Source organism: Equus przewalskii, chromosome 1, assembly GCF_037783145.1.
Source record: "Equus przewalskii isolate Varuska chromosome 1, EquPr2, whole genome shotgun sequence".
In the NCBI taxonomy this organism is placed as follows: Eukaryota; Metazoa; Chordata; class Mammalia; order Perissodactyla; family Equidae; genus Equus; species Equus przewalskii.
This window is the reverse complement of record NC_091831.1, coordinates 35,388,700-35,416,677: the sequence shown is the minus strand read 5'-3', so window position 1 is coordinate 35,416,677 and position 27,978 is coordinate 35,388,700. Positions and strand designations below refer to the sequence as shown.

General features: G+C 37.4%; 1 protein-coding gene across 7 annotated transcripts in view; it reads right to left on the bottom strand.

Annotated features, from left to right (window-relative positions):
* The window catches only part of LOC103551254 (protein FRA10AC1), a 33,893-nt gene extending 12,927 nt beyond the window's left edge, over window positions 1-20,966 (bottom strand). For 3 of the 7 annotated variants that reach the window (XR_011537327.1, XM_070609438.1, XM_070609459.1), the window contains exons 1-11: window positions 19,916-20,674; window positions 19,747-19,816; window positions 17,823-17,899; window positions 16,408-16,503; window positions 16,230-16,275; window positions 13,702-13,778; window positions 12,255-12,338; window positions 11,576-11,660; window positions 6,363-6,408; window positions 3,844-3,957; window positions 677-795 (exon numbers count right to left, since the gene is read on the bottom strand). Coding sequence is in view for 5 of the 7 variants with exons in the window: in XM_070609438.1 (XP_070465539.1) it covers window positions 677-795; window positions 3,844-3,957; window positions 6,363-6,408; window positions 11,576-11,660; window positions 12,255-12,338; window positions 13,702-13,778; window positions 16,230-16,275; window positions 16,408-16,503; window positions 17,823-17,899 (744 nt within the window). In the remaining 2 variants the exon portion in view is untranslated. Of the gene's footprint in view, window positions 1-676; window positions 796-2,649; window positions 2,693-3,843; window positions 3,958-6,362; window positions 6,409-11,575; window positions 11,661-12,254; window positions 12,339-13,701; window positions 13,779-16,229; window positions 16,276-16,407; window positions 16,504-17,822; window positions 17,900-19,746; window positions 19,817-19,915; window positions 20,675-20,779 lie in introns of those variants that run through there. The other 4 variants (XM_008520678.2, XM_070609436.1, XM_070609428.1 and 1 more) reach the window with 3 other exon arrangements.
* Window positions 20,967-27,978: the final 7,012 nt, after the last annotated feature.

Sequence of the window (27,978 nt, the reverse complement as noted above, 5' to 3'; positions counted from 1 at the left end):
CTAGGTACTATTATAATGACCATTTACACATGAAGATTAAGGCCTAGAGAGCTTAAGGACTGCTGAGGAAGAAGTAAGCAGTTGACTGACAGATTTGAATTTAATACTTATGTACTAAGTGTATGTGAACAGTACCACGCTAGGTCCTGAGGACAGGTATAAATCACTGTCCATCATTTCAAGCAGCTCATAAGCTAGTAAGATCACACAGACCATGATAATCGAAATCATAATGTTATAATTTCATAGTGACTTAGAGACCATGTACTGCTTTACAGTGTTTAAAGTGTCCTTCACATTCTTATTTGATTCTCCACAATATGCTCAAGCAGTACAGAGGCCAGGCATTCACACCATTCCTCATTACAGACGAAAGTAAAACGCAAGAAGTTCAGTGACTTGCTCAAGGTAACAAGTCTATAAGTGACAAAGCTAGGAATTAGAATGCTGTTTACAATATTATATCGTCTGCCAAAAATGAATCAAAACTAATCTTGTTCTTGAAACTCCTGTAAGTTACTGTAAATTCTTATCTAAATTCTTCAGTTTCCTTTTAACTGCTATAAAATAGAATTCTAAATGCATTCACCAATTAAGTTCTACACTTGAGACACATGGCGGATTACACTTCACATTCAGAAACCTGAGTAGATGTTATATCTTAATTTCCTTTTACCTTTATCCTTCTTCTTGGAGGTCTCTTCCATAGAAGATAATCTGGATTTTTTATGTGATGACTCTTCACAATCTTTTTTGGCTTTATTCTTTCTTTTTTTTGACTTGACCTCTTTTCTCCTTTATGTTGAACAATATAAAATTAAAGTTAACTTTTTCAACTGGTTTTTACAAAAAATAAAAACCAATGAGCAAAAAAGTCAAATCAGTTAAAGTACTTATTTTAAAAAATGTAATTTACATAATAAGGAATCCTTAAATGAGTCTGTAAATATTTTAGCTTAGTATATTAATTAAGACAATTCTGTAAGATAATGAAGCCTGAACACACTGAGACAAAGAATTGTTTTTTGTAAGTTCTGTATACAAACCTTAGTAAATATAAATCACAGGTTTACTCATTTCCTCCTTTTTATATTCTATCATTTAGCCATTTAAAAGAAAATTACAAAAACAAATCTTATTTCCATAATTCCTATCTACCTACAGTTTGAAAAAACACATAAAACAAGAAGAAAACCACTGTAACATTTCTAAACCACCAGGAAATAGAAAATTCTTCTCTTAAGGATAAAGGAATATATAGTAAAGGCATAATGGAAGGAGGATGACTTTATTGTTAACTCCTATGTCTACTTCAGACCGTTTATCCTCTTACTGCTGTAGCTTTCTCTCTTCTAGGCCAGGTTTACAAGGTTGTCAGTACCATGGATGGCAAGCCATTGGCAAGTGGTTAAGAAAAGAAATAAGTAGGAAAAGGCGATAATGCTGAAACCGGTACTGGGAAGGGGGATGAAGAGACAACAGATGGTTATTTTAAGACCCTTGCTTATCAGACTTTCCAGACTAAGGCACTTACACCAAATTCTGCAACACTATATAAGACAGTAACCACTTTTCTGCCTCTCATAAGAATCATTTCAAATTTGAAATGAAGCTCCAAAGTCAAGGTCAAAAATACATCTCTGGGATCTTTCAGTATCATTGATGGAGAGGAAATAAAAGTTTAGGCTATTCAAGTAACCTAAAAATTCTACTAATTTTAAGAACTGAAAATTATTAATTATTTAATATTCATTTTTAATAGCTAAAATACTAGGTAGGGCACATTTATAACAAAGCTGATTTTAAAATTAATATACTAACATACACATTTTACAAAGTTGCAGAATCTTACTGTTAGACTTCAACTGTTATTCCGGACATGAAACCTGACAACAATCACGACAGGTCACAGGGATTTTGTCTGAACATCTTCAAAGCCAGGGCCTCCACTACGTTTGACTTACCACATGCAAGGTACTGTGTCAAGCCCTTTACAAGCACTTTCATTTAATCCCCACAATGACCTTCGTGTCCTCTTTTAGAGATGACAAAACTGAGTCTTACAGAGGTTAAAAGCAGCTTGCCTGAAAGGATAACTAGTAAGTTGAGTATCTGAGAGGAATACAAAGGGGTCCGATCTCAAAGCCCATGATCTTATATATACTGCACACTGCAGGACACTGATACTCCTCCCCCACTCAATACGGCAGACACATTCTAGCTCATTCAATAGGAGCATGACTTTGACCTTTGAAATGAATAGAGAGGTATATAATCCCTTGTAAGAATGACAAACTCCAATTAAAATACTGTTTAAATGAGACATAACAATCACTTTATGAAGATCTCCTTTACAATATAGTTTCTAAGAATATTATGGTATCTGAACATTGACTCCAAACCAAAAATTCTGGCATCTATTTACCACCCTGCCTAGACCTTTACATTTAAAACTGCTTGGCTAGAGTAAGGCATGGCCAACTTTCAGTTCTCCGGTTTAGGTGGTCTTACAGTATTGCTGGATATTCTATACAACCGACTAATTAAACCAGCAACCACCCAAATCTATATTTAGCTATCCAGTGCAGATAAGTAACTACGTCCAATATTACTCAACATCAACAACAGTATATTTAAAGATAATATTACCTGTGATAAAAATTTAATTTAAAGGAACATTCTTGGCATAATCCTGAAAAAAAGAGAAATTTAACACCACTGAATCACTGAAGTTGAATAACTACACTGCTACTCTACTTGTAATATCACAATTTCTCATTTTTCCTTATATTCCTTTACCATGAAGGGAAATAAATAATCTGAAGAAAACAATCTGATTCTCTCCACCTCAAAAAACGTATATCTGTAATAAAAATGACATTAGAATGCTTGAGGAATTGACAATATTCTAACATTACTTTAGAAAAATGTGCTGTCAATTTACTCTAAAAGCAAACTGTATTTCATAAGCAGCATTAACGTGCATCTCACATAAAGAGATCTAACCACAATAGCGAGGGCACAGTTATTTCCTCTGAAGCACTCTAAGAGTTTTCAAATGGAAAAGAGCTTTTCAAAAAGTTCCACAATTGTGGCCTCTTCTTTTGTCTTAAATTCACTCACACTAGTTGACTTTTCCTCATGAGCGCTTCCAGGAGGAACTCAGAAACTAATCTGGATTGGTGTGTATTAAGTAGCATACAGGGGCATTCTTGACTTCTACCTGGAGTGGGCAGAAAACTCTGAGGGCATATTTATTCAGGACTCAGACAAGGCTATTAACATAATGGAGAGGAAAAGCTGACAAATAAGACTAGCTCAGGGAAAAAAAAAAAGGAATGAACGACAGATTCTGAAACATGCATATTAAAAAAAAATGCTGTATTCTGAGATATAACCCTGAGCTTTTAAGACTGATATCAAGAACAATTATGCCCTCCTAAATTTTTTCTTCATTGACAGTCAGAGAGAGTGTATTTATTCATTATCCATACCACAACAATATTGCTATCTGCTAACTGGAGATTTTACATTGCCTTTTCTGACGTTCTGCATTGGTGACATTTTCAAGTTAATGAGAAGAGGTCTTCACTTTACAAATTACCGGTTTACATTTGGTATTAGAACTGTGTCACCTAAAAGTCACTGTATTGCTTAGAATATGAAAATTTTAGGCTCAAAAGTTCTTTGCAACTTTGCAAAGCTCTAAGAAAAAAAGAGCACTTCCAGGAAGATACGCTAAAATTGTTTAATTGAATCTTAAATTAGCCAATATATTTTAAAATCTAAATTATTAGACAAACTTGGAAGCAATCAATCATATCACACCTAAAGTTAACTTACTTAATTTAACAAGGGCATTTCTCTTTTCACCATGCTCAACATAACCAAAATTAACTTCCCAACTCTTTAAGCCTTCTTTTTTATCACAACATTTATTTCCACAGAAAAACTGGCCTGCAAAAGAGGAAGGAATGTTAGCTATGATAGTTGGTGACAATATTTATCTATACAATTTGGTATTATCTCTGAAATTTACTCAACATAAAGTTCTCAGTTCTATAAGTCAGCATTAGAAAACTGACCACAATAATTACAGTATTCTCAACAAATGTGTATTCAACAAGTATCAAATCAAAGAGCTGAAATGAACTATTTAAAAAGAAAATTAGTCACAGAATTCTTGCTTGAGAGACCGACTGTCTATATTTAGATACAGAGTTTTAGCAACTCCCTGTTAGGGAATCTCATACTTTGGAAAACGGGCATACTAAAAGAGTGTACTCATTAATTCCCTAAAAAAAATAAATATATTTTCCAAAGTACATGCACATACACCTGGGTGAATCCTTTTGAATATTTAATAATAATATTAAAATTGATTAAAATTGATATTTTTAAGTATTAACATAATGGTATCTATTTCAAGTACCAGCATAAAATGGCATTTAAAGCATATTTTTAAATGCTGTCACCTTGAGATGAAGTAGAAAAAATAATGAAACCCAATGCTCTAAATTTTAGAATCATTTCACACTAAAATCAGCACCACACTATCATGTCCACTGTACATTAAAACTTTCTGCAAAAAAAGGCTAACACTGATGATCCAAGAAGAAAAAAAAAGAAGAAACTACTCAACAATTATTATTTTATTTTTTTCAGAGAACATTCTTTTTTTTTTAAATAGGCTCTCTCTTTTTTTTTTTTTTGGTGAGGAGACTGGCCCTGACCTAACATCTGTTGTCAATCTTCCTCATTTATTTTTTTTCTCCCCACAGCCCCAGCACATAGTTGTGTATCCTAGTTGTAGGTCATTCTAGTTCCTCTATGTGGGATGCTGCCACACCACGGCCCGATGAGCGGTGTAGAGGTCCATGCCCAGGATCCGAGAACCAGAAAAACCCAGGCTGCTGAAGCAGAACACACGAACTTAACCACCTGGCCGTGGGGCCGGCCCTAACAATTAGTAACTTTGACAGAAAGAGACAAGATCAAACTTTTATTTGCATAAACAAAAAAAAGGAATTTATATCTCAATGACTTGTATCAACAGAAACCTGAACTTTTCAGAAAAAAAAAATTATCAGGATGAATTTTGAAAATTATCAGTCCAAAAGGCTGATAATTTTTTTAAATTGGCATTTTTTACTCATTTCAAATGAATACTTCATTAAATCTGTACATGTTTAGTAATGGCTCTATTGTTAAAACAGCAACAAAATTATAACTTCATAAATCACAGCAATAGTTTCTCTCCCCTTCCTAACTAATCCTTTCCTCAATTATATAAATTTAGAGAATGTCACTCAGTTGTTTTTAAAGGCAGCATTACTTACCATCCCCTCAAAATTCCATTCAATTAATAAGATAAAATTTTTAAATTGTGATAGAGATTTCATTATTTCTCATTGTTTTAGGTAAAACACAAACTAAAATGCAATCCTAAGAAAACTTAAAAATAGCTTTAAATTTATTCTTTTTCCTTCTCCTCTAGAGCACCTTCAGGGCTGGTCCTTTATTAACTAAAGAAAAAAATTCCTACTATTTAATTTTGCTTTATTATATATCAAATTTCACCCGACACGGACATCTAATTTATGGAAGATGTGTATAAGCCACATCAGTGGCATAAATGTTTAATTATTTTAAAATGTAACTTTTATTTAAAAGATTTTTTAAGTTAGTAGTTTAAAATTATTTCCTAAATGCTCCTATTACAAAGTTTTCAGAAACATTAACACTTAAAAATACAATTAACAATAAAGAGCTAGTTTTATAGCATGAGCATAGTATCTCTATACTAACAGACATTAAATTTTCAGAAAAATTTTATGAATAGATTACAACAATGCATAGAAAAAGCATTTAGTGACTGTCTACCAAATATATGGTCTTTTGCTATAAGACTAAATATCTGGGCTCAATTTTAGTGACTCCCAAAAATAAGAACTAGCCTGCCCAAAAATTCTATTAGGTTCAAAGTGATGTCTAATTCCTGCTTTCAAAATGTGGAGTTGACTGGAACACAGTAATACCAACTCATTATTCCAAAAATTGATAAGAGACAAAAACAAGTGTTTACCTGTTGATAGTCTCCTTGCTACGAAATCTTTAACTCTTAAAACATTTTCTACTTATCCTCAACTGAATGTTCTAAAAGCAAAAATTCTAAAGGTAAAAAATCACTAATGCATTATATTTTGACCTTTGCTAGTAATACATCATGAATCTACTTTCCCTAATTTTACTTCTGTAGATAATCATTTATCATACATTAGGAATAATCTTACCTAGTGACTTCAATTCAATAACAAAATAACCGTATCCTATTAAAAAGTAAAATTAAAAAAAAGAATTACCTTTTCCTGAAATTACTTCTTTTTCTACTCTCCATCTAAATCCAAACTGATGAGAAAAAAAATTACATTTACGCCAGAGTAAGTTTAAACATTACTTAAGTTGTATATAAATCTAAACTTGGAGTCAACAATTGACATGACGACATTTACCAACCTAAAAAGTAAAACCAATTTCCATCATGATAGCTTTTACTCTCCTTATAGGATTCCAGGTACTTAAAAATACATTTGAACAACTACCCACTTATCTATTAAAGAACTATCTTCTCTACTTTTAAATCACCTATTAAAAGTTACAGGTGCCAGGCTGCAAGATACCTAAATTAATATAAACATATATCCTGGTTAATCAAAAACCTCCCCGAAAATAAAATTCCAGGACCAGACGGCTTCTCTGGAGAATTACCAAACATTCAAAGAAGATTTAATACCTATCGTTCTCAAGCTATTCCAGAAAATTGAGGAAGATGGAGCACTTCCTAACACATTCTATGAGGCCAACATCACTCTGATCCTAAAACCAGACAAGGACAACACAAAGAAGGAAAACTACAGGCCAATATCACTGATGAATATAGATGCAAAAATCCACAACAAAATATTGGCAAACTGAATATAGCAATACATTAAAAAGATCATACACCATGATCAAGTGGGATTTATGCCACAGACACAGGGATGGTTCAACATCTGCAAGCCAATCAATGTGATACACTACATTAACAAAATGAGAAACAAAAACCACATGATCACTCAATAGACACAGAGAAAGCATTTGACAAGATCCAACATCCATTTATGATAAAAACTCTCAATAAAATGGGTATAGAAGGAAAGTACCTCAACATAATAAAGGCATATATGACAAACCGACAGCCAACATCATACTCAATGGGGAAAAACTGAAAGCCATCCCTCTGAGAACAGGCACAAGACAAGGGTGCCCACTCTCAGCACTCTTATTCAACATAGTACTAGAGGTTTTGGCCAGAGCAATCAGGCAGGAAAAAGAAATAAAAGGAATCCAAAGAGGCAATGAAGAAGTGAAACTCTCGCTGTTTGCAGATGACATGATCTTACATAGAAAACTCTAAAACATCCATACGAAAGCTACTAGATGTAATCAATAATTACAGCAGAGTTGCAGGGTACAAAATCAACTTATATAAATCAGTAGCATTTCTATACTCTAATAATGAACTAACAGAAAGAGAACTCAAGAACACAATCCCATTCACAGTCGCAACAAAAAGAATAACATATCTTGGAATAAATTTAACCAAGGAAGTGAAAGTCCTACACAGTGAAAACTACAAGACTTTCCTGAAAGAAATTGATGACGACATAAAGAGATGGAAAGATATTCCATGCACATGGATTGGAAGAATAAACACAGCTAAAATGTCCATACTACCTAACGCAATCTACAGATTCAATGCAATCCCAATCAGAATCCCAATGACATTCTTTACGGAAATAGAACAAAGAATCCTAAAATTCATATGGGGTAACAAAAGACCCTGAATTGCTAAAGCAATCCTGAGAAAAAAGAACAAAGCTGGAGGCATCACAATCCTTGACTTCAAGATATACTACAAAGCTATTGTAATCAAAACATGGTACTGGTACAAAAACGCACACAGATCAATGGAACAGAACTGAAAGCCCAGAAATAAAACCACACATCTATGGACAGCTAATCTTCAACAAAGGAGCTGAGGGCCTACAATGGAGGAAAGAAAGTCTCCTCAACAAATGGTGTTGGGAAAACTGGACAGCCACATGTAAAAGAATGAAAATAAACCATTCTTTTTCACCATTCACAAAAACAAACTGGATCAAAGACTTAAAGATAAGACCTGAAACCATAAGACTTCTCGAAGAAAATAAAGGCAGTACACTCTTTAACATCAATCTTAAAAAGGATCTTTTTGGACACCATGTCTTCTCAGACAAGGGAAACAATAGAAAGAATAAACAAATGGGACTTCATCAGACTAAAGAGCTTCTACAAGGCAAGGGAAAATAGGATTGAAACAAAAACACAACCCATCAACTGGGAAAAAACATTTGCAAATCATATATCTGATAAAAGGCTAATCTCCATAATATATAAAGAACTCACACAACTCAACAACAAAAAATTAAACCTGATCAAAAAATGGGCAGGGGACATGAACAGACACTTCTGAAAAGATATACAGATGGCCAACAGGCACATGAAAAGATGCTCATCATCACTGATCATCAGGGAAGAGCAAAGAAAAACTACTCTAAGATGTCACCTTACACCCATTAGAATGGCTAAAATAACCAAGGCAAAAAGTAACCAATATTAGAGAGGTTATGGAGAAAAAGGAACCCTCATACGCTGCTGGTGGGAATGCAAACTGGTGCAGCCACTATGGAAAACAGAATGGAGATTTCTCAAAAAATTAAAAATAGAAATACCATATGACCTAGCCATCCCACTACTGGGTATCTATCCAAAGAACTTGAAATCAGCAATTCCAAAAGTCCCATGCACCTCTATATTCACTGCAGCATTATTCACAATAGCCAACATGTAGGAGCAACCTAAGTGCCCACTGACTGATGACTGGATAAACAAGATATGGTATATATATATACAATGGAATGCTACTCAGCCGTAAAAAGGATAAAATCGTCCCATTTACAACAACATGGATGGACCTCAAGGGTATTATGTTAAGTGAAATAAGTCAGATGGAGAAAGACAAACTCTGTATGACTCCACTAGTATGTGGAAGATAAACAAACACGTGGACAAAGAGAACAGATTAGTGGTTACCAGGGGAAAGGGGATGCGGGTGGGCACAAAGGGTGAAGTGGTACACCTATAATATGACTGACAAATAACAATGTACAACTGAAATTTCATAAGGTTGTAAACTATCATAACCTCAATTTAAAAAAAAAAACTACATTGAGGTTAAGACTTCATACGCAAAAAAAAAATCCTGTTCTATGACACTAACAGAAAAAAAAAAGAGGTTATGGTACAGTGAAGAGGCGGTGTACTATAGTGCAAGAGAGAGCAGCCTTTTGAGTCAGACTGTTTGGGGTTATGTCTTAGCTCCACCATTCAGCAGTTGTATAATACTGGACAAGCTATTTAACTAATTTATGCCTCAGTTTCCTAATATGTAAAGTAGAGATAATGAGTACCTACTTCTTTGGCTTAAGAGGTTTAAATGGGATAATACATATAAAGTACTTAGAATATTACCTGGTACATAGTACACCAGGCAGTAGCAAACTGTGGCCCATTGGCCTGCTGCCTATTTTTATATATAAAGTTTTACTGGAACACAATCACATCCATTCATTCATGTATGGCTTTTTTCCCACTGTCTTTGTGTAAATAAAACCATGAGAAAATGCATCCTAGTAAGGAAAACAAAGGCACTACTCTAACTTTCTCCAACACCTCAAACAAGGTATGTCAAAACAGTTAGTATCTTTCCCCACAAAAAAAGATCCCCCTCGTGTGTGCGGGTCAGGGCGTAACAGGAAATCTCTGTACTTTCCCCTCAATTTTGCTATGAACTTAAAACTGCTCTAAAAAAATAAAATCTTAATTAAAAAAAAATCCCGCTCCCACGATAGTTCCTATTTCTCTAGTATCCACATTCAAAACCTGTGAGTCATATCTGATTTCTTACTCACGCTTACTCCAGTATCTAACTACTTGTCATGTCCTAATAGGAAAATATAATTTGTTTCAAAGCATGATTTCCAGTCACACACTGTTTTTTTTTAAAATGGAGAATACGAATATTTAATTATTTATTTATACACATTTTCTCCCCTCAACTAGACTATAGGTTTTTCTTGAAAGACAGACACCATGTTTTATTCCACAGTACCCAGCCCAGTCCTCAGCAAATACTGGAGAACAATCAACAAATGAGACAGAGGTGAAAAGGCCGCTTTGTTAAGTGCTCCTAGAAAGACATGTTTCACACGCAACTTGTAGTGTGATAACTGTCAAGTAACTCCAACTGTGATGGTGCTTTTTGGATTCGACGTAGTCAATAACTAGTACTGGACATGAGAGCTAGTTCACAAGAAACAGAAGTCGTCTTTGCGATACACTACATGCATGGGTTTGTAAACAGGGTTATAAAAATGGACACTACTATTATCTACAAGAATATTGTGAAGAAAACCACATATTAAAAACACTCCTGAAAAAATTATTAAGCCAATCATGGTTCTGAGATTTAACGTTTTTTTTTTTTTTTGAGGAAGATTAGCCCTGAGCTAACTACTGCCAATCTTCCTCTTTTTGCTGAGGAAGACTGGCCCTGAGCTAACATCCATGCCCATCTTCTTCTACTTTATACGTGGGACGCCTACCACAGCATGGCTTTTGCCAAGCAGTGCCATGTCGGCACCGAGAACCAGCGAACCCCGGGCCGCCCAGAAGCGGAATGTGTGAACTTAACTGCTGCGCCACCGGGCCAGCCCTGAGATTTAACTTTTTAAATGAAAAAGAAATCCTTATGATAATTAAATCTAAGACAGCTTTTTAAATAGGTTGTCTTTCTTAATACAACGCACACTACCCAAAACATACAGATTTATGCAACATTTCCTCCCCTCCCATTTCAAACTGAGATCATCTGTTCCTGGGTCACCTTTTCTAGCTACAAATGTGAAATTGGAGATAGGAATAAAAATCATTTTAATATTAACGAAAGTAAGATGTAAAGTGGGAATGGAAATCTGCCATTATAATTAGCACTGATAAGAGTTAATTTTACCAGAATAGACACTTCTATAACAGATGTGCATCTCCCTCTTTATAAATGGTACTCAAGTTGGAAAAAAAAGCCTATCAATTTCAAACATCATCTGCGAAACAAGACATCATTCTGCAGTGTCAAATCATTCATCATAATCACTAGAGGCTCTAGACAACAGTTAGAATGAAACAGGATCCAGGAGCCACTTGTGTTTAATTTGGACTTTTCATGCCTCAGCTCACAAGGAAGCATCCCTGACTAAGGACCCTTTTGTAAATGCCACAGCTGCAGAGATTAAATGGTCCAAATGATAATTCATAGATGCAGGACAACTTAGATTTGAATTAGCATCTTTAAAAGAATAATGTGGGGTATGATTGTATAATAAAAAGTAATACTGTACTTGAATCAGAACCTTCTATAAATATTTGGAAGGCATACCTTATTTTCTTTGTATCTACTTAGATCTGCTATGCAGTATTCCTTGAATAATTTATCATAGTATTTCTTTGCAAGTCTCTTCTCCCTAGATCCATAAAAAACACATAAATCTTATACATTTAGAAATTCACCTATAATTTGCTACTTGGAAGCAATGTCAAATAAATAACACATATGCTATAAATATTAATGTTTTAAAAGAGGCCTATTACTTACATGTGCATAGAATATCTGAATATTAACTATTAATAGAGGTTCTCTCAGGGAGGGAAACTGGAAGACTGACAGTCAGAGATGAGAAGGAGACTTACTCTTCACTTTCTACCCTTTGTAATGTTTGGATTTTTTAAAACCATTTTCAGGTATTACTTTTTCCGGAAGTATTTTAAAAATTTAAAAAGAAGCATATTACAGGACAACAAACAATACTGTAAAAAGATTATAAATTATTTCTTAAAGACAAAGTGAAGCAATGAGAAGTCAGTTAAAACTGCTAAAAATTACCAAAAGAACCAAACCAGATTCACTATCTGAGGCGTGGTTTTATGTCCCTGATTCAGAACTGTTCTCTGCAGGGGCTAAATGCCTTGGATAGGCTACAGAGTAAGAAAGCGTTCTGAGAACAGGAAGGACAGGGCTAAAGCATCTGATGCCTTATGCCCCAAATGGCTAAAATTACCAATTCATGTCCATTTCATCCTCCTCGTTCCACAGGAATCTATGATTTTCTCGTATAACATCCATGTCTGTCTTATCATTTTCCCTGGAAAAGAAAACTATTTCAATTTAATATGAACATAAAATTAGTCGAATTTAGGAGGTTAAACAGTTCTATGAGATTTTAGAGTACCTGAGTAAAAATACAATACATGAAGATAAAGATAGTTTTTATGTGTGCGTATGCATGTTTATAAAAACTATTTCAGTATTTACAAAAGGCACTTATAAAGAATGCTGTCACAGAAGCAACTTAAATGGATAAGGAATCCGTCCATCTCTAGCAGTGGTTTCAATTATAAAAATGGTGCTAAATTACCAGAGCTAGGATGAGAAATCTGAATAAGCACTAATGGACAAATGGACTAATGGAAAAATGAATGAAAATAAGTTTCAGAATTTAAAAAAAGTCAGTAACATCATCCTACTGACATCTAATTTAAAAAATACATGAAGAGTTTTCCATAGCTCATTTTACTACCGCTTGTTAGGAAGATTGAGTAAGGCAGGAAGAGAGTTGAAGGGGATGATTTGTCAAGATGCTGACAGTTTAGGGCTAGAACAAGGGAAAGTTGGGGAAAACAGGCTAAACTGAGAGAGGAGATAAGTTTGGGGTAGACGAGAAGGTATAAAGTTTCTTAGGGCTATACGACCTCAGAAAATTGTTATGTCAGAGGAGGAAAAAAAACACAAAACCAAGAGGCTCTGATAGAAGAGCCTCAAACACAGGAAAGAATTTCATGTGTGGGAAATATTAACAGTGAGTTTTCTTGTTTGCCCCACCTTTTGAAAAGCAATCCCAAACACTGAGATCTTAAAAGTTCACTATTTGGGGGCTGGCCCCATGGTGTAGTGGTTAAGTCTGGCACACTCAGCTTCGGCGGCCCAGGTTCACAAGTTTGGATCCTGGGCATGGATCCACACCACTGTCAAGCCATGCTGTGGTGGTGACTCACATACAAAGTGGAGGAAGACTGGCACAGATGTTAGCTCAGGGGTAATCTTCCTCAAGCAAAAAAAAAAAAAAGAGGAGGAAGATTGGCAAGGCAACAGATGTTAGCTCAGAGTGAATCTTCCTCATCAAAAAAAAAAACTTCACTATTTCAAAGATCCTTGCCAAAAAAAAACACTTTACTACATACTCAGGGGTATGAGCATTCCTCACATATCCTGTTATTGCCAGCAGCAGATCTGGCTCAGCAGGCTACCTGAGGCCTGGTGCCAGAGAAATGGGGTTGACTATGAGCTACTCGGCTAGTAGCTAGAAGCTACGGATGGCCTCTCCACTTTAGGACATAACATGGAAACTGGAATGGAAAAGCAGGGGAGAATGACAGGATCAGAAGACACAGTAGCTGTAGCTCTTTAAATACATTCCTCCCATTCTATGTAAACTTCATGACACTTACCCTGATCGCCTGAAGTCTTCTCTTTTGCCACCATAGTATAAAATATAGTCATTTACAAACTTTGTATGCCTTTGATACTGAAATGTAAAAATTAAGGATTTTATTTGCTCACAAGTTCTTCTGTGTCCATGATATATTAGTGAGTAGGGAAAAAAAGCACAGTATGAGTCTATTTGGGTTTTTAGTATGCAAATATATACTATAGATGCTTATAAATTCAAAAAAGATCTAAAAGGGTAAATATTAAACTGTTAAGAGTGAACACTTTAGAGTAGAAGGGCTTTGACTTTCTACTGAATACTGTCTATATTGTTTCAAACATTTTTCAAACATACACTACTCTTGTAATAAACTATATCTCGATCTGGGGAGAAAGCAAGCTTCCTATTCTATTGCTGAACTACATACAGCCTCATACCACCACTCATCTTAATCATAATATGAAAAATAAATCATAGGTCCTAATATTAAAGGTAAGGAGTAGAATTTACCTTTCATTATTATAAAATATAATTTAGTTAATCCGGTAATGATAAAGCCTCTAAAATAGAAGACACAACTTTTAGGATATTAAATCCTAACTCTAAGCTTTCAAAAAGAAGTAAGTAGAAATCACATGTCACTTTTTATACTTTCTTTTAATATTAAAAAAAATCCACAGTCGTGTTTATTTTCAATGCAGTATAACAAGATATATGAGCATTTTACTTTTTGTTTTAAAAAGTTCAATGGTACTCTCTCCAGAGCTGAACTTGCACATAACAGAACTGACCCCATCTATAATACACTGTCTATGACTACACCCTATCGTATTAAAACTAAATAGTGATTTAATTGATCCGAATGTGTCCTAACAGAATACTGAATCAGAATATGATGGTTCCAAAACTGTCAACAAAGCAGTTAGCATTTCAGAAAAGAAAAAAAGAAAAGCCAGATATTCAGAGATCTGGGTTCTAGCTCTTGGTCTACTGCCAACTGGTCACGTGACTATGGCAAGTCACTTAAGTCTTTCAGAGTTGGGGTCGGCAAACTTTTCCTGTAAATGGTAAACATGCAGGCCATATAATCTCTGTCACAACTGCTCAGCTCTGCCATTTTAGCATGCAAGTAGGCACAGCTGACACCTAAACGAGTGAGCATACCTGTGTTCCAACAAACCTTATTTACAAAAACAGGTGGTGGATGGGACTCTGCTTCTGGGAAGATGGAGCAGACAAAGATGTACTTCTCCCTATTCTTTCCACTAAGAACAAGTAAAAACCTTGGAAATTACATATAAAACAAGCATAGAAGACTGACAGGTGGAGAGGAGAAGACATACCAGCTAGGGACCTCAAGACCCATGGTCTAACACGGTGGTGAGTTCCCCAGGTTTTCTTTTTGCCTCGTAAATCCCAGACTTAGAAGTGAAGAGGCTGGCAACCTGAAATGTCAACAAGCACAGACAAAAAAGTCCCAACGAAAGCCAGCTCTAACTGAATAACCAAGAGAGAAGAAGTCTAACAAGACAGGTAACTTTTAGATGATAACTACTCTACTCCAGCCAGGCACTCCAGGAACAGCTGTGGCCCCAGCTCCACCCATGCCAGAAAAGGGGACCCACACCTTCACCCTCACCAGGCTGTCACTAGATGCCCCAATGCCCCCAGCTGAGTAGCGTCATAGAAGGCAGAGGAGATGCTGAAATGATAAAGGAACAAGTGGAAGATGAGATCCACAGGACAGTTAAGCTATTGGGTTAGGAGATAAGAGAAATAAATAAATTGGTGATGAGAGAGAACTTCTGTAAGTCAAAGAAAAGAATTAGGAATGATAACAAAGCCAAACAGATGACTACACATAGTGGGTATATCTAACTGACATTGTTTCCTTCTCCCAACCCTGACCATAGTAATAAATACCCAGAAATACTTCCGGTCTTGCTTGGCCTCTCTTTCATTCTCCAATATTCTCAGCAGTAACATGGATGGCCAGTGGGAGCAGTTAGTGTAACGAGCCACAGTCTCATCAAAAAGTTGAGCTGAGACAAGACTACAACAGGGAAGCAAGGTATAGCGTAAAGATAGCCCCAAGTCACAGCTGAGAGGTGACGCCACAGCAGGCCTGAGGACAGTCCACACACAGATCTACTTTTAAATACAAGTTTGACAAAGACCTTAAATAGCCAAGAACCAGGTAGGAGGAGAGTAAGAGTTAAAATGAGACTGAAGATAAGAGTAGTATAAAAATGAGAAATGGTCCGAGCTTGGCAAAAACAGCCTAAAAACACATTTGCAAGTTCATGGACTTTGTAGAACATTTATAAAACATTAGTAATACGTTTTGATATTTCTTGTCTCTAAATCTTTCTTATATATTCGTAAAATAAAATTGTACTCAAAAGTATAAACAGCAAAATTCCACATCAAGAAACACTTACCTTTAAAAATAAAATACAGATCTATCTGACTTAAGATTTTATGAAATAAAAGCAGATTTTAAAGTATTCTATTAGTTATAAAAATCTAGAAATATAAAAAGGATACAGCATCCATAGCTATGAGATGAAACCTTCTATTTCTTGCTTCTTCCCTGTTAAGACAAATTTTGTTTTAAGCAAATTCAAATGTCTATATTCTAATTAATATAATCAAATTCCCAAGTTTTTGAGTTTACAAAAACGTCTTCAACCAAACAAAGGGAAAGTACATTGAAATACCATACCTATCCAGCAATTCTGCTGCAACTTGTTTATGGGCCACCTTTCCATGTTTTTCTTTCTGAAATGGCTTTTTGAGCAGTAAATCATCTTCAACTGTCCTGGTTTGTGAAGAAGAAAAATTATTGCAAGACTTTATTTTTCCCAAAAGGGGTTTCTGGCTTCTATTTTCATAACTGAAACATGTTTTAAAGAATTCAAGACTTAATTTAAAAAAGATTCACTCATCTTTAATGATACAGTTTACATCTCCTTAAATAGCTTAATTAATATCCTAACTTCATTTAACACCTATAAAATGCAGAAGATGAAACTAACAAATGCACAGGTTCTGGTGTCAGATCACCTAGGTTCCTGGGTTCAAATTCTGGCTCTGTCATTCACTATCTTAATCTTAAACAAAGATCAACGTTCTTAATTTCTGTGTGCTACAATTTTCCTGTTTGTAAAGTAAAGATAATGAAGCTTTTGGTAACTGATAATATGAGAAAAGAAGGGCTGATTATAGATGATATAGACTATAGATGATCAGCCTCAGTTAGTAGACAGATATAACCCGAGTGCAGAGAAGAGTATCCAACTAGATTTGCTCAAATTCTATTCTTACAAAGTAATATTTCTGAATGAAAAATCTTGAAAATGTAAAGCATCATAAAATGTAATTTATTATAATTATTTCTATTCATGAAGACTGAGTCTCTGACAAAAATGTTCAGTCCCAATTATACACCTCATATACTGCTCTCAGTGTAAAGTAACAAACCAAGTTTTATAAATTTGGTTAATATGAATCAGTCAACCACTCTTAAGTTAATGGATAAAATCAAGTTTCTTAAGCACTGAAAGCTGAAAACACTGCCCCTAAACACAGCAACTCCACCAAGACGTAGCCTCCTTGCAAGGCCCAGGCTTTATCTGCTGACAGTTCTTGTCCCTTCCCACTCAATAAAAACTGCCTTGAGCTCCTTCCCGTGACCACTTACTCTGCTCATTCACAAAACCGTAAGAACTATGCTGCATCACAATCTCATCCTCCACACGAAGCTCATGTTGAAGTCAAGCACTAGCAAAGGGACCACCAACGAAGCCCCTTCTTAGCTATGAGATTCACAAGTAAAAAGTCCTTGACAGTTAAATGAAAAATAGATGCAAAAGACAAATATAACAGCTTTAAATGATTTTTCTCCTTCTTCCCTTTCCATAAACCTCTTCACAGCATAATATTATTTTCTCATTTTGCACACAACTGTTCTCAAACGTCTGAGTCAAATTCACTCGAGTTTAATGAACAAAAACTCATCCAGTAGCGCATGCTTGTCGTCACATGCAAATACAATCCAAAAACTTTCAATATTATTTATTTACACCTCATCTCAATATAGAAAGGATCGGAAACACAGATCAATAAAAAATTTCTTACCGTTTTTTCCTTTTGCTGGATTCTCCACAGTGTTCATCATCACTAAAATCAGAGTCATAGCCTCCATGGCCATGCATCTGTAAATGAGCGTAAAGTCAGTTACTTAGAAACTAAGCTGTCCATAGCTCAGGAAACAGAATAGCTCAAAAGTAAGTTATCTTTAAAAGCCATAATGGTTTTAAAGGGTCATGGTGAGCCTATCACTATTCACGGGCTATCTAGCCATCTAAAACTTTCATTCACTTTGAAATAACAGACTTACCCTTCAGAAAATGAAGCAACATTTTCCTCCTCAATTACCATTAGGCCAACAAGGAAATCTCTTCTTTGACCTTTCCATTGAAAACCAGGTCTAGAAGCTAGCATGAGACTGCATACAAGCTTTAGTAATGATTCACTTTTATTTGATTCAGAGTATTACCAGTTGCTGTGTATTTATCACCAACTCTGTTCCAGACATTACGCCACGTACTTTAGAAACACTGCTGCTAATTCTGCAAGTTAGGAACTATTATCTCCATTTTAGAGATGAAGAAATCAAGGACAAATGAGGTTAAGTAAATCAATTTTCCAGAGCAAATCAGTGGCTAAGCTGATCTACTTGATTCTTAAGTGCATGATTTCAATTACCCCAAACTGCCTCTCTGGAATATGCTAACATTTTGATCATCATACTCTATTAGACTTAACTGTATCTGTGAACAGTGCACGATCAATTGATGAAAATTTTCCTACCTCTTTTCAACTAATGTGGAGATTTCCTTTTTCCCTTTTAAACCTAGTTTCTTCAAGGTAAACCACCTTGCCCTCTGGCCTAGTCAACTTCATCTTGTTTCAATTCATTTTTTAATTGAAATTCTTAGAAATACTCAAAGACTGCAACTGTCACTCAGTTGTGTTGGAAGAAGCTCCTAGTTTCAGCATTACATTGAATTTGGCACACATATTAATGGGAGATAGATGGATGATTTGACCATTTGATGTCATAAATATCCAATCCATACAGCTAAAAGGAACCAGTCTGGGTCAAATGATACATCAAAATTTTTCAAGTTTAATATTCACTATAGCAGGTATAGCAGGAAAAAGAAGAAAGAACGGCCTAAACTCCATCGTAATGGACCTAAGACAAAGATGTTTCTAGTCCTGGCTACCTGGAATATATAACTTCATCTCCTAGGGCTTCATCTGCTATATAAGGGGGCTATACCAAATAATCCTTAAATCCTATGAGTCTGTGATGGTACTATAGTTCTATCTTCAAACTTAGGTGTGTGGGTGTATAGCTCCCTTCCTTGCTCCACAGAATTCCAGGGAGGAAGGCCCTAGCCAAGGTAGAGGTGAAGGCTGGAAAGCCACAGTTCAACTCTACCCTCACTTGATCTGTCATCACCTTACAGACACACTTGGATCTCACACCCTTTACCATGTCAACTCCTTGCTCCAGCTGTCTTAGCACATCTGTTCAAACCATACCAGCCTCTCTTTCCTTCTCTTATGTCCTCACTTTCTTCACATCCTGATGGGGGACAACCATGGTGCTGAGCTTAGAGATGTGTTCTGGGATCAGCCTGCCAGAATGCAAATCCTGGCTCTGCACTTTTCCTTTGTCTTTCTTTGGGCACGTTCCTTAACCTCTCAGAGCCTCAGTTTCCCATCTACAAAATGAGGCTAATAAGAGTACCTACCGGTCTCATAGGACTGGGCGTTAAATGAGTCATCTCACATAAAGAGTTTGAGAACAGTGTCTGGGACAGTAAAAGCCTGTAAATGTTAACTATCATCATCACCATCATACTGTTCCCACTCCCCGCGACACCACCTCTACCCCTACTCCGCCTCTCCCATTTCTTTCTTCTGTAGTGGCTTCATCCATCCCATACACATCTCAACTCGGTGGTCGCACTAAAAAGCTCTCACTCACTTCGCGCTACGAATCAACTGAGAAGGGCCGAGAGAAGTTCGAGAAGGGAGACGCCGGGTGACTCCAGAATCTGCCATCGAAAAAAAAAAGTCAACTAGTAGCAGATAAGGAAGAAGTTTCGAGGTCCTTCTCCCCGACCCCAAATATACTCATAGCGCTTCTCACACACCCCTTCCCTCCTGCCCGCTCCGCCAAGTTCCGCGCTGAGTTCGCCGTTTCCTCCTTCCGCAGCGGCTGCAGCGACGACCACCGCCTGCGCGAGCCGCTGCAGGGCCACCACCGCCACGCCGGCTGCGCAGGCTCCCCGCCGCCGCCGCCGCCCGCTCCCCGCCTCAACCTACGGATCCCGGCTGGGCGCCACTTCCGGTCCGGCTCGGCTGCGCGTCACGATTAAATGACACCGTCCCCGGGCGCGCCGACCTTGTGCTACAGACAGAAGAGCCCCGGGAAACAAAGGCAGCGGGAGAAAAGGGCCGGAAGGGGGGGGGGCGCGGCTGAGGCTTTTTGCTTTCTCAAACTCTCCTTCCTCAGTTTTTTCTGGGCCCTCTTTCCCTTCCCCTTTCGGGAGTCTAGCATTTAATATCGTGTGGCACTGCCCTCTATAAGCCCACGCCCCTAGTTTGAAAATACGTTTTGTTTTAGAAAAAAACCATGCTTGAATATCACCGCCCGTCCTCTTTCTAGTAACCTTAGTAACGCCTTCTCGGAGCATCCTCCCCGAGTGCTTCAGTCTCTATCTGCCTCTCCGCCCCCTCCTCTCCTCTAATAAAACACTTCTCATAATTAGAACAAAAATAACTTTCCATCGTTTCACCACCCACTCAATAGACACCAATCCAAGTGCAGTGCTGGTGGCAGAGGAGCACATCGAATATATAGGGCATAGGGGAGATTTCACAGGGTCGCGGATTCTTTGCAGACAAGCGACCTGGCGTGTGTGGAAAGAGATCCAAAATAGTTCCTTTAAAGAAAAAAACGCAGGCAGGAAAAGTTCAATTATTTTAAACCCCACCAGGTTCTCCCTGTGTTTTACCTTTTCAACATTATGATGCCTCGTTCTGCTTTGCAGCCTCTTCCTAGGTTCCTGTCTTGTCTCCCTCCGGCTGATGCTATTCATCTTTGCTTCCTTCTCAGTACCCACACGGTTCCTTGGAAATCACAAGCGCTAATTAAGTACTCGTTGAACTGAACTGGCACGCCGCTGACTTTTACAGCAGGCCTATTCTAGAGAAAACCTTGGCACGTAATACACACTCATCATTTTACATCTTTTGCACTAAATAGTAGATAACAATATCCTTATAGATTCAAGGCCCCCGTCTATGCCTGATAGTAAATTATAGATACACCCTGCTTTACCCAATACAGTGAATGTTATCTTAAAAATTTGTAAGTTGAATTATTTCAAAATGCCATCTGATTATACTTCAGTAAAAAAGTTTATTCAAAAAAATTTAAAGCAATAGGAAGCCTCAACACTTATATTGAATTATTTTGTCAACCAGGTCCTTTTTTAGTAAATATCTAAAATATATATTTAGTTCTTTTATTATTAATAAAACCAAACACTCCTGTACCTTGTATTCAATTTGCTTTCTACCAATATTTGACATTTAATAGCATTTTTCTTAAATGTCAAAATATACCATTCTTAGTATATTTTTGTCTGTTGCTTCATTTTACACTTAGAACCAGCCTGTGCTGCCATGGTATTAGCCCCGTGTTGCACCGGAGAAATAGAAGCACAGAACTTAAAGCCACAGACCTGGTGAAGGTCTGGAACTGAGAGTACTAGTCTCTTTACAAGACCCAGTTTTCTCTCTGTCTCTCTCTCTCTCTGTCAATTTCAGTCTCCCTTTCTCTCTCTCTCTCTCTCTCCCCCCCACTTTTCTTTTTCACTCAGTGATTGTGTGGGAGGTAGCTCCTGTTTCTAACATCTTAAGAATTTCCGATCTGTTGCTACCAGACCATTCAGCCAAAGATTTGAATTTTTCCCTTTGAGGCAGCAATTACTGAAAGAGAAAATATATGTTAGGGATAGATCACATGATCTGAACTAAAAACAGTTAATACAGGATAGAAAACCTGCCTGGTCAGGAAATCTCAAGTTATTAATGATACCTCAACTATAAAAAACACAAATATTAAGCACCTGCTCTGGGGAGAGCACTGTCGAAGTCATCAGGGTTATGAATACATAAAAGCCACTCCTTACTCTTGAAGGTTGACTAGTAAGAAAGAAAGAATATATAGAATAACAGCAATATATTCTATCATGTGCCAAGTGCCTAGTAAATGGCATGAGCCTGTGGTTCCCCATCTGTAAAATGTGTTAGTTCAATGAACATGAAAATTTAAATGTGCACCAATGCTGTGTACTCAAATAAAGCAACAAAATCCTATAATAGTTATGTAGTGGGGGTGTGAGAAGTTGGTCCCCTCTCCATCACCTTTCCCTGACACACACTCTTATTGCCCACTTCCCCCCCAAAAAAGCTGGTCTGGAAGACAGGATAGTAAAGAGCCACACTTCAAAGTCAGCCAGACCTGTGTTCAAGTTAGGTTTCTGCCACTTACTAGATAAGAGATCTTGGGCAAATTATTTAATTCTCTGAGTCTTAATTTCCTCATCTCTAAAATAGAGATAAAAGTACCTAGTTTAAAATGAAATGATGGAGCTCAAGTGCTTAGCATGATGCCTAGTTTGTAATAAGTATGTAATAAATGCTACTTGAGGAAAGAATCAGATTAAAGGCATTCTTTCTTGAGAATAAGTTTAACAATTAACAGCTTCTTGAATATCGCCCAGAAACAGATTCGCACATATATAATCCCATGATTAATGGCATAGGTTTAAGCATGGACTTTTCAATAAACAGTTCCGGGTCAATTGAATAATATGGTAAAAAAAAAAAATCTTGATTCCTGCCTCACACCATCACAAAAGTCAATTTCAAAGAAAACATTTTCCTGATATTTCATATTTCATGATATTTTCCTTAGGGCAGGAAAAATTTCCTTAGATAAGACACGCAACGACATAAAGCAAAAAAATTAAGGATTTCTGTTTATTTAAAAGACAATTAAAAAGTGAAAGGTGAAGTCACAGAGTAGGAGAAAATATTGCAGGATGTATATTCAACATATCAGAAATATAAAACTTTAAAAATATACGAATATAAAAAACTTTAAAAATCATTAAGTAAAAGGCAGAAACCCAATAGAAAAATTGGCCAAAGACTTGAACAGAGACTTCACAAAAAAAGATATTCAAGTAGCCAATGCACATAAAACAAAGTCTTCATCTTTCCTGGTTATCAGAGATGGAAATTAAGAACACAGTGCGCACCGTTACACACCCACCAGAATGGCTAAATGGAAAAGACAGATCTAGTTCTGATGAAGATGTGGCGTGACTATAAATCTTATATGCTGCTGGTGGGAACATTAATTGGTACAACCACCTTGAGAAAGGTGTTCGATAGTACCTACTAATGCTGAACGTATATATCCTATGTCTCGTATATTCCACTCTGCAGTGTATTTTCAACAGAAAAGTGTACAGGGAGACAGTAATATGCCAGTTGAAAGACCTCAACTACAGAGCACTAATTAAAAATAATGGCACTATATGCCCCAAACTGGAAGCAACCTAAATGTCTATCAGCATTAGAATAGTTAAGCAAATTGTGGTTTATTCACTCAGTGGGATGCTGTACAGCAACAAAAATGAACAAGCTACAACTCTGTGCAACAGCATAGATGAATCTCATAAATATAATCCTGAGCAAAAGAAGCATTGTTTATGCAAAAGAATACATATGACATTATCCCATTTCCGTAAAGGACAAAAGCAAAAATAATCTATCTGTTACAAGTCAGGATATTGCTTTCCCTGGTAGCTGTAGGGGAGGTGACTGGAAGGGGGCACAAGGCAGTTGGGGGTATTTCTGGGGAAATGGTGATATCTGTTTCTTGGTCCTGGCATTCATTACATGAGTGGCTTGTTTACAGCTATGATTTATGCACTTTTATGTCTGTGTTATACTTCAATACAAAGTTTATGTTTAAAAATTTTAACTATTCTGGGCCTGGCCCCGTGGCCGAGTGGTTAAGTTCGCGCGCTCCGCTGCAGGTGACCCAGTGTTTTGTTGGTTCGAATCCTGGGCGCGGACATGGCACTGCTCATCAAACCACGCTGAGGCAGCGTCCCACATGCCACAACTAGAAGGACCCACAACGAAGAGTATACAACTATGTACTGGGGGGCTTTGGGGAGAAAAAGGAAAAAGATAAAATCTTTAAAAAAAAATTTTTAACTATTCCTAGAGGTTTTTAAAACTTTGACTCTAATTGGTAAATGGAAGCCTTGGCGACTAAAGCAATTTTAGGCATGACAGAATAAGTTGGAGAGTGGATGGGTGGGATTTCCTGGGGTCTCAGAAATCATGCCACATAAATGCTCACATAGTCAAAGACGTATTTCCTGTAGGCACCAGGATGGAGGCAGACAGGGGGCTCTGTAAGTGCTGAGGAAGACTCTAGTCAGCACCCAAAGGATGAAAGCACCTGGGCCTTGAACTCTTGGCAAGGTCAGCTTGTACTTCCTGTGCATTTCTAAGCCAGCATCTGGCAGAAGGCAACTCTACAACTTCTGTAGTAAATCTTGGTCCGTGAACAGAGACACAGTCTAATAGCTATCTTTTGCAAGCTGGTCAAAGATCAGTCACTTGCTTGTGTAAGTGTCTGGAGAAGGCTGCCAGAGCACGAATACTATGGTCAGATGGATACTGGGAAGCAAAATGGAGAGACAGTAATATGCCAATTAACTAAATGAATTGATTATCACTTTTAGACCTGCTCCCAGGAGCAAGAAGAGAGACAGGATGTCTTTGAAACCCCTCTCTGAGGGAGTCGTGGATAAGGAGCCTTGTGACTGAGAGATAGAGAGACGCTTACCAGGTCAGATGAGATGAGGCGCAGAGACCAGGAACGCTAAACGTCACCGGAAAACTGATGCACTTATTTTTTGCCATATAATATCTGTGGATATAAAGATTTCATGCCTCACTCAGGAACATGCAAAGAAGAGAGACTCACTATAATAATGAAAGTTAATGGTTGCCGTATCTCTGGATCCTTCTTCAAGGGCTGGCTAGACCTGGGCCTGTAATCATGGAAAAGACATACCCTCCCCCCCACCAACCCCCCCATCAAGGCTCAAGCTCTAGGTGGGAAACAGACACAGAAATAGGTCATTACAGTACAGCTCTGTGGGCAGTGATAGGAATAGGCCCAGAAGGCTATGGAAACACCAGGGAGGGCCCCTAGCCCTGAGAGAAGGAAGATGGGAAACTCAGAGGAGACAGAGGACTTTATGTTTATGTCCAAAATGCCTAAACCACAGGTTTAACTCTGTACTACAAATTGCACTGACTTTGCATCCAAAGGAAAGGGAGATATGTCCTCCTGGGCCTCCCACCTTCACTGATGACCCCCAACAGCCTTGCTCTCTTTATAAGGTGTAAGCGAGCACCAGGTAGGAATTGACCATATTACATGATTTCACAATTTACGAACACAAGTTGACCATATAGAGAGTGTGCTGGTATCATAAAGTAAAATGTCCAGTGAAGTAGATCTGTGCATACTTAAGGATACATGTCATTATTATTATGTGGTTAGGCAATTAGATGTGAATAGTAAGCAATTTTCCTAAATGATGCCTTAATTAACATATTCTCTGAAAGTAAAACCTCTTTAACTAGTTGTCCTGGTACTGAAGGTGATAATTGGTGGTAGGAAATGGAAATACTTAAACACACACAGATAACATAAATGACTGAATAGGTTCGGAGGAGCAGTGGCAAACAGGAGACAGGGAGCTCAGGCCTCTCCCTGCCTTGGCGTATGGAAGCAACAGCACCCAGAGGAATACAGGTTTCCCCCACTATCCGAAAGTAGAGCCTTCCTATGAAACCTTTCGTAAAGCAAAAACACAATTTTTGCTTTTCGCCTTTTTTTCATAAAAGTGAAAATCCCCTTTGGATTTCTTCCTGCCAGAGAAAACAGATACTAATGTAGGTCTGTTGTAAAAGCAAAGTTGTGTGAAGCAAATTTTGAAAAGTGGGATATGCCTGTACTTGGATCCATAAATGGAACTTTTTCAATGACACACTTTATTGTCAGGAATTTTGCTAAATTGTGTAGGAGGCATACAATAGACATGCAGGCCAGAATGGCAAGAGTGATCCGTTTTCCCACAGAAGTTGGAAGTCTGGATTTTTAAATTCAATTTTCTAATTTTTAATATTGGCATCTAATTCAAGCTTAAAAATCAAAGCAAAACACCACCTGGAAAAAAAACACTTCTGTGAGCTGAATTTAGCCCATGGGATGCAAATTTCCAAGTGGGTGGTCCATTGTCCTCAGAACTGCACTTCAGAGGTTGTGGTTGAGAAGCAGAGGTTATGAGGCTGTCTTGGATGCATCTCTAGGGAATAAGGGGGGCTCCTGGTAAGTCAGGCACGAAGACTCCTTCAAGGGAGGAATCAAATGCTCAGAAAAGGGGGCTCAGAGAAGTCACAGCCTGGGCCACAGCAAGGGGTGGTCCTCTGGGCAGGAATATCTGTGCTGGCTGTGAAAACCATGGTGTCATGCATACTGGGGGGATGGAATCCGCATCCCAAAGCACACTGACAATGTTGAATTTTACCTGAGCCCTTTGCTCCTGGAAAAGAATGACAACGAAAAGAATCCTTTCATTTTTGTGTTCTGGAAAATAGCTTACTGTGAAGAACCACTTTTTCCCATATGACTTGGATAAAACTCAGATGCCCCCTGTTTAACCCAAGACAAAGCTACACACAGACCCATTCTTCTCTTCCTAGATGATAAGCTGATCTACTTGTTCCCGCTGGTCAACTGGAACAAAATGCTTGTCAACCAAACTTTGGGTAAGCTTCCTTCCTTCCTCCATGCACCTGAACTTTGGCCCACACTAGCCTGAGCCAGCATAGAGCCCCTCCGGAGAACAGATGGCCTCGGCATAAAATATTCTCTGATCTCCTATCTGATATGTCACAGTTTCATTTCCCCACATTCAGTTTTCTCTAGCCTTGTTCACACCTCCCTATAAAAGAAAACCTTTATTTGCCTGACTCTTGAGACACTTGCAGGTTCTCCCCGTTGCAATAGTCTCTTTCCCCCTTGTGATAATTTTTTTGAATAAAAGTCTCCCCTAAGTCCGGATTTGTTTTTTATTTAACAATGTCCCTATGCATCCTCTACTACTTAGCACAATTTCTGACAATAAAGTGTGCTATTGAAAATGTTCTGTTTATAACCAGAAATATTACTCTATTGGACGATGCTCTCTTACACAACAAGAATTAAGCTGCAGCTGAAGTGACCCCAAGTCACTGGACACTGAGCTGCTAGATGTCAGGAGTAAGGTCACTAGTCTGTCTTGGCTTCTGTGACACCACATTCAGTTTTCTCTCTTCCTCACAGTCTGTGCCTTCTCAGGCTCCTCATGTCCTACGGGTTGGGGCCAGGTGTTCTTCTCTGCCTGCACTATCAGCCATTCCGATGGCTCAGAGGACCATCTGCATGCTGATGTGCCCCAGTTTCTATCCTTTTAATGGCTGAACAACACTCATTGTATTTGTGGGTATGTTATATATATACACACCACATTTTGTTTATCCATTCATCTGTTGACAGACATTTGAGTTGTTTCTATCTTTTGGGAATTGTGAAAAATGATGCTATGAACATTGGTATACAAATATCTATTCAAGTCCCTGCTTTAAATTTTTTTGATGTATGCCTAGGAACAGAATTGCTGGCTCCTATGGGAATTTTATGTTTAACCTTTTGAGAAACCACCAAACTGTTTTCCACAGCAGCTACCATTTTATATTACCACCTTCTTCACATCCTCACCAACACTTATTTTCCTTTTTTTAAAATTTTTTTTTAAATTATAGACATTCTTGTGAGTGTGAAGTGGTAACATTGTAGTTTTGATTTGATTTCCTAATGACAAATGATATTGAGCATCTTTTCATGTGCTTGTTGACTATTTTTATATTTTCTTTGGAAAACTGCCTATTCAAATCCTTTGCCTATTTTTGAATTGCATTCTTTGTTTTTTGTTGTTGAGTTTTAATTTTTTATAGTTTCTAGATATTGATCTCTTATCAGATATACAATTTGCAAATATTTTCT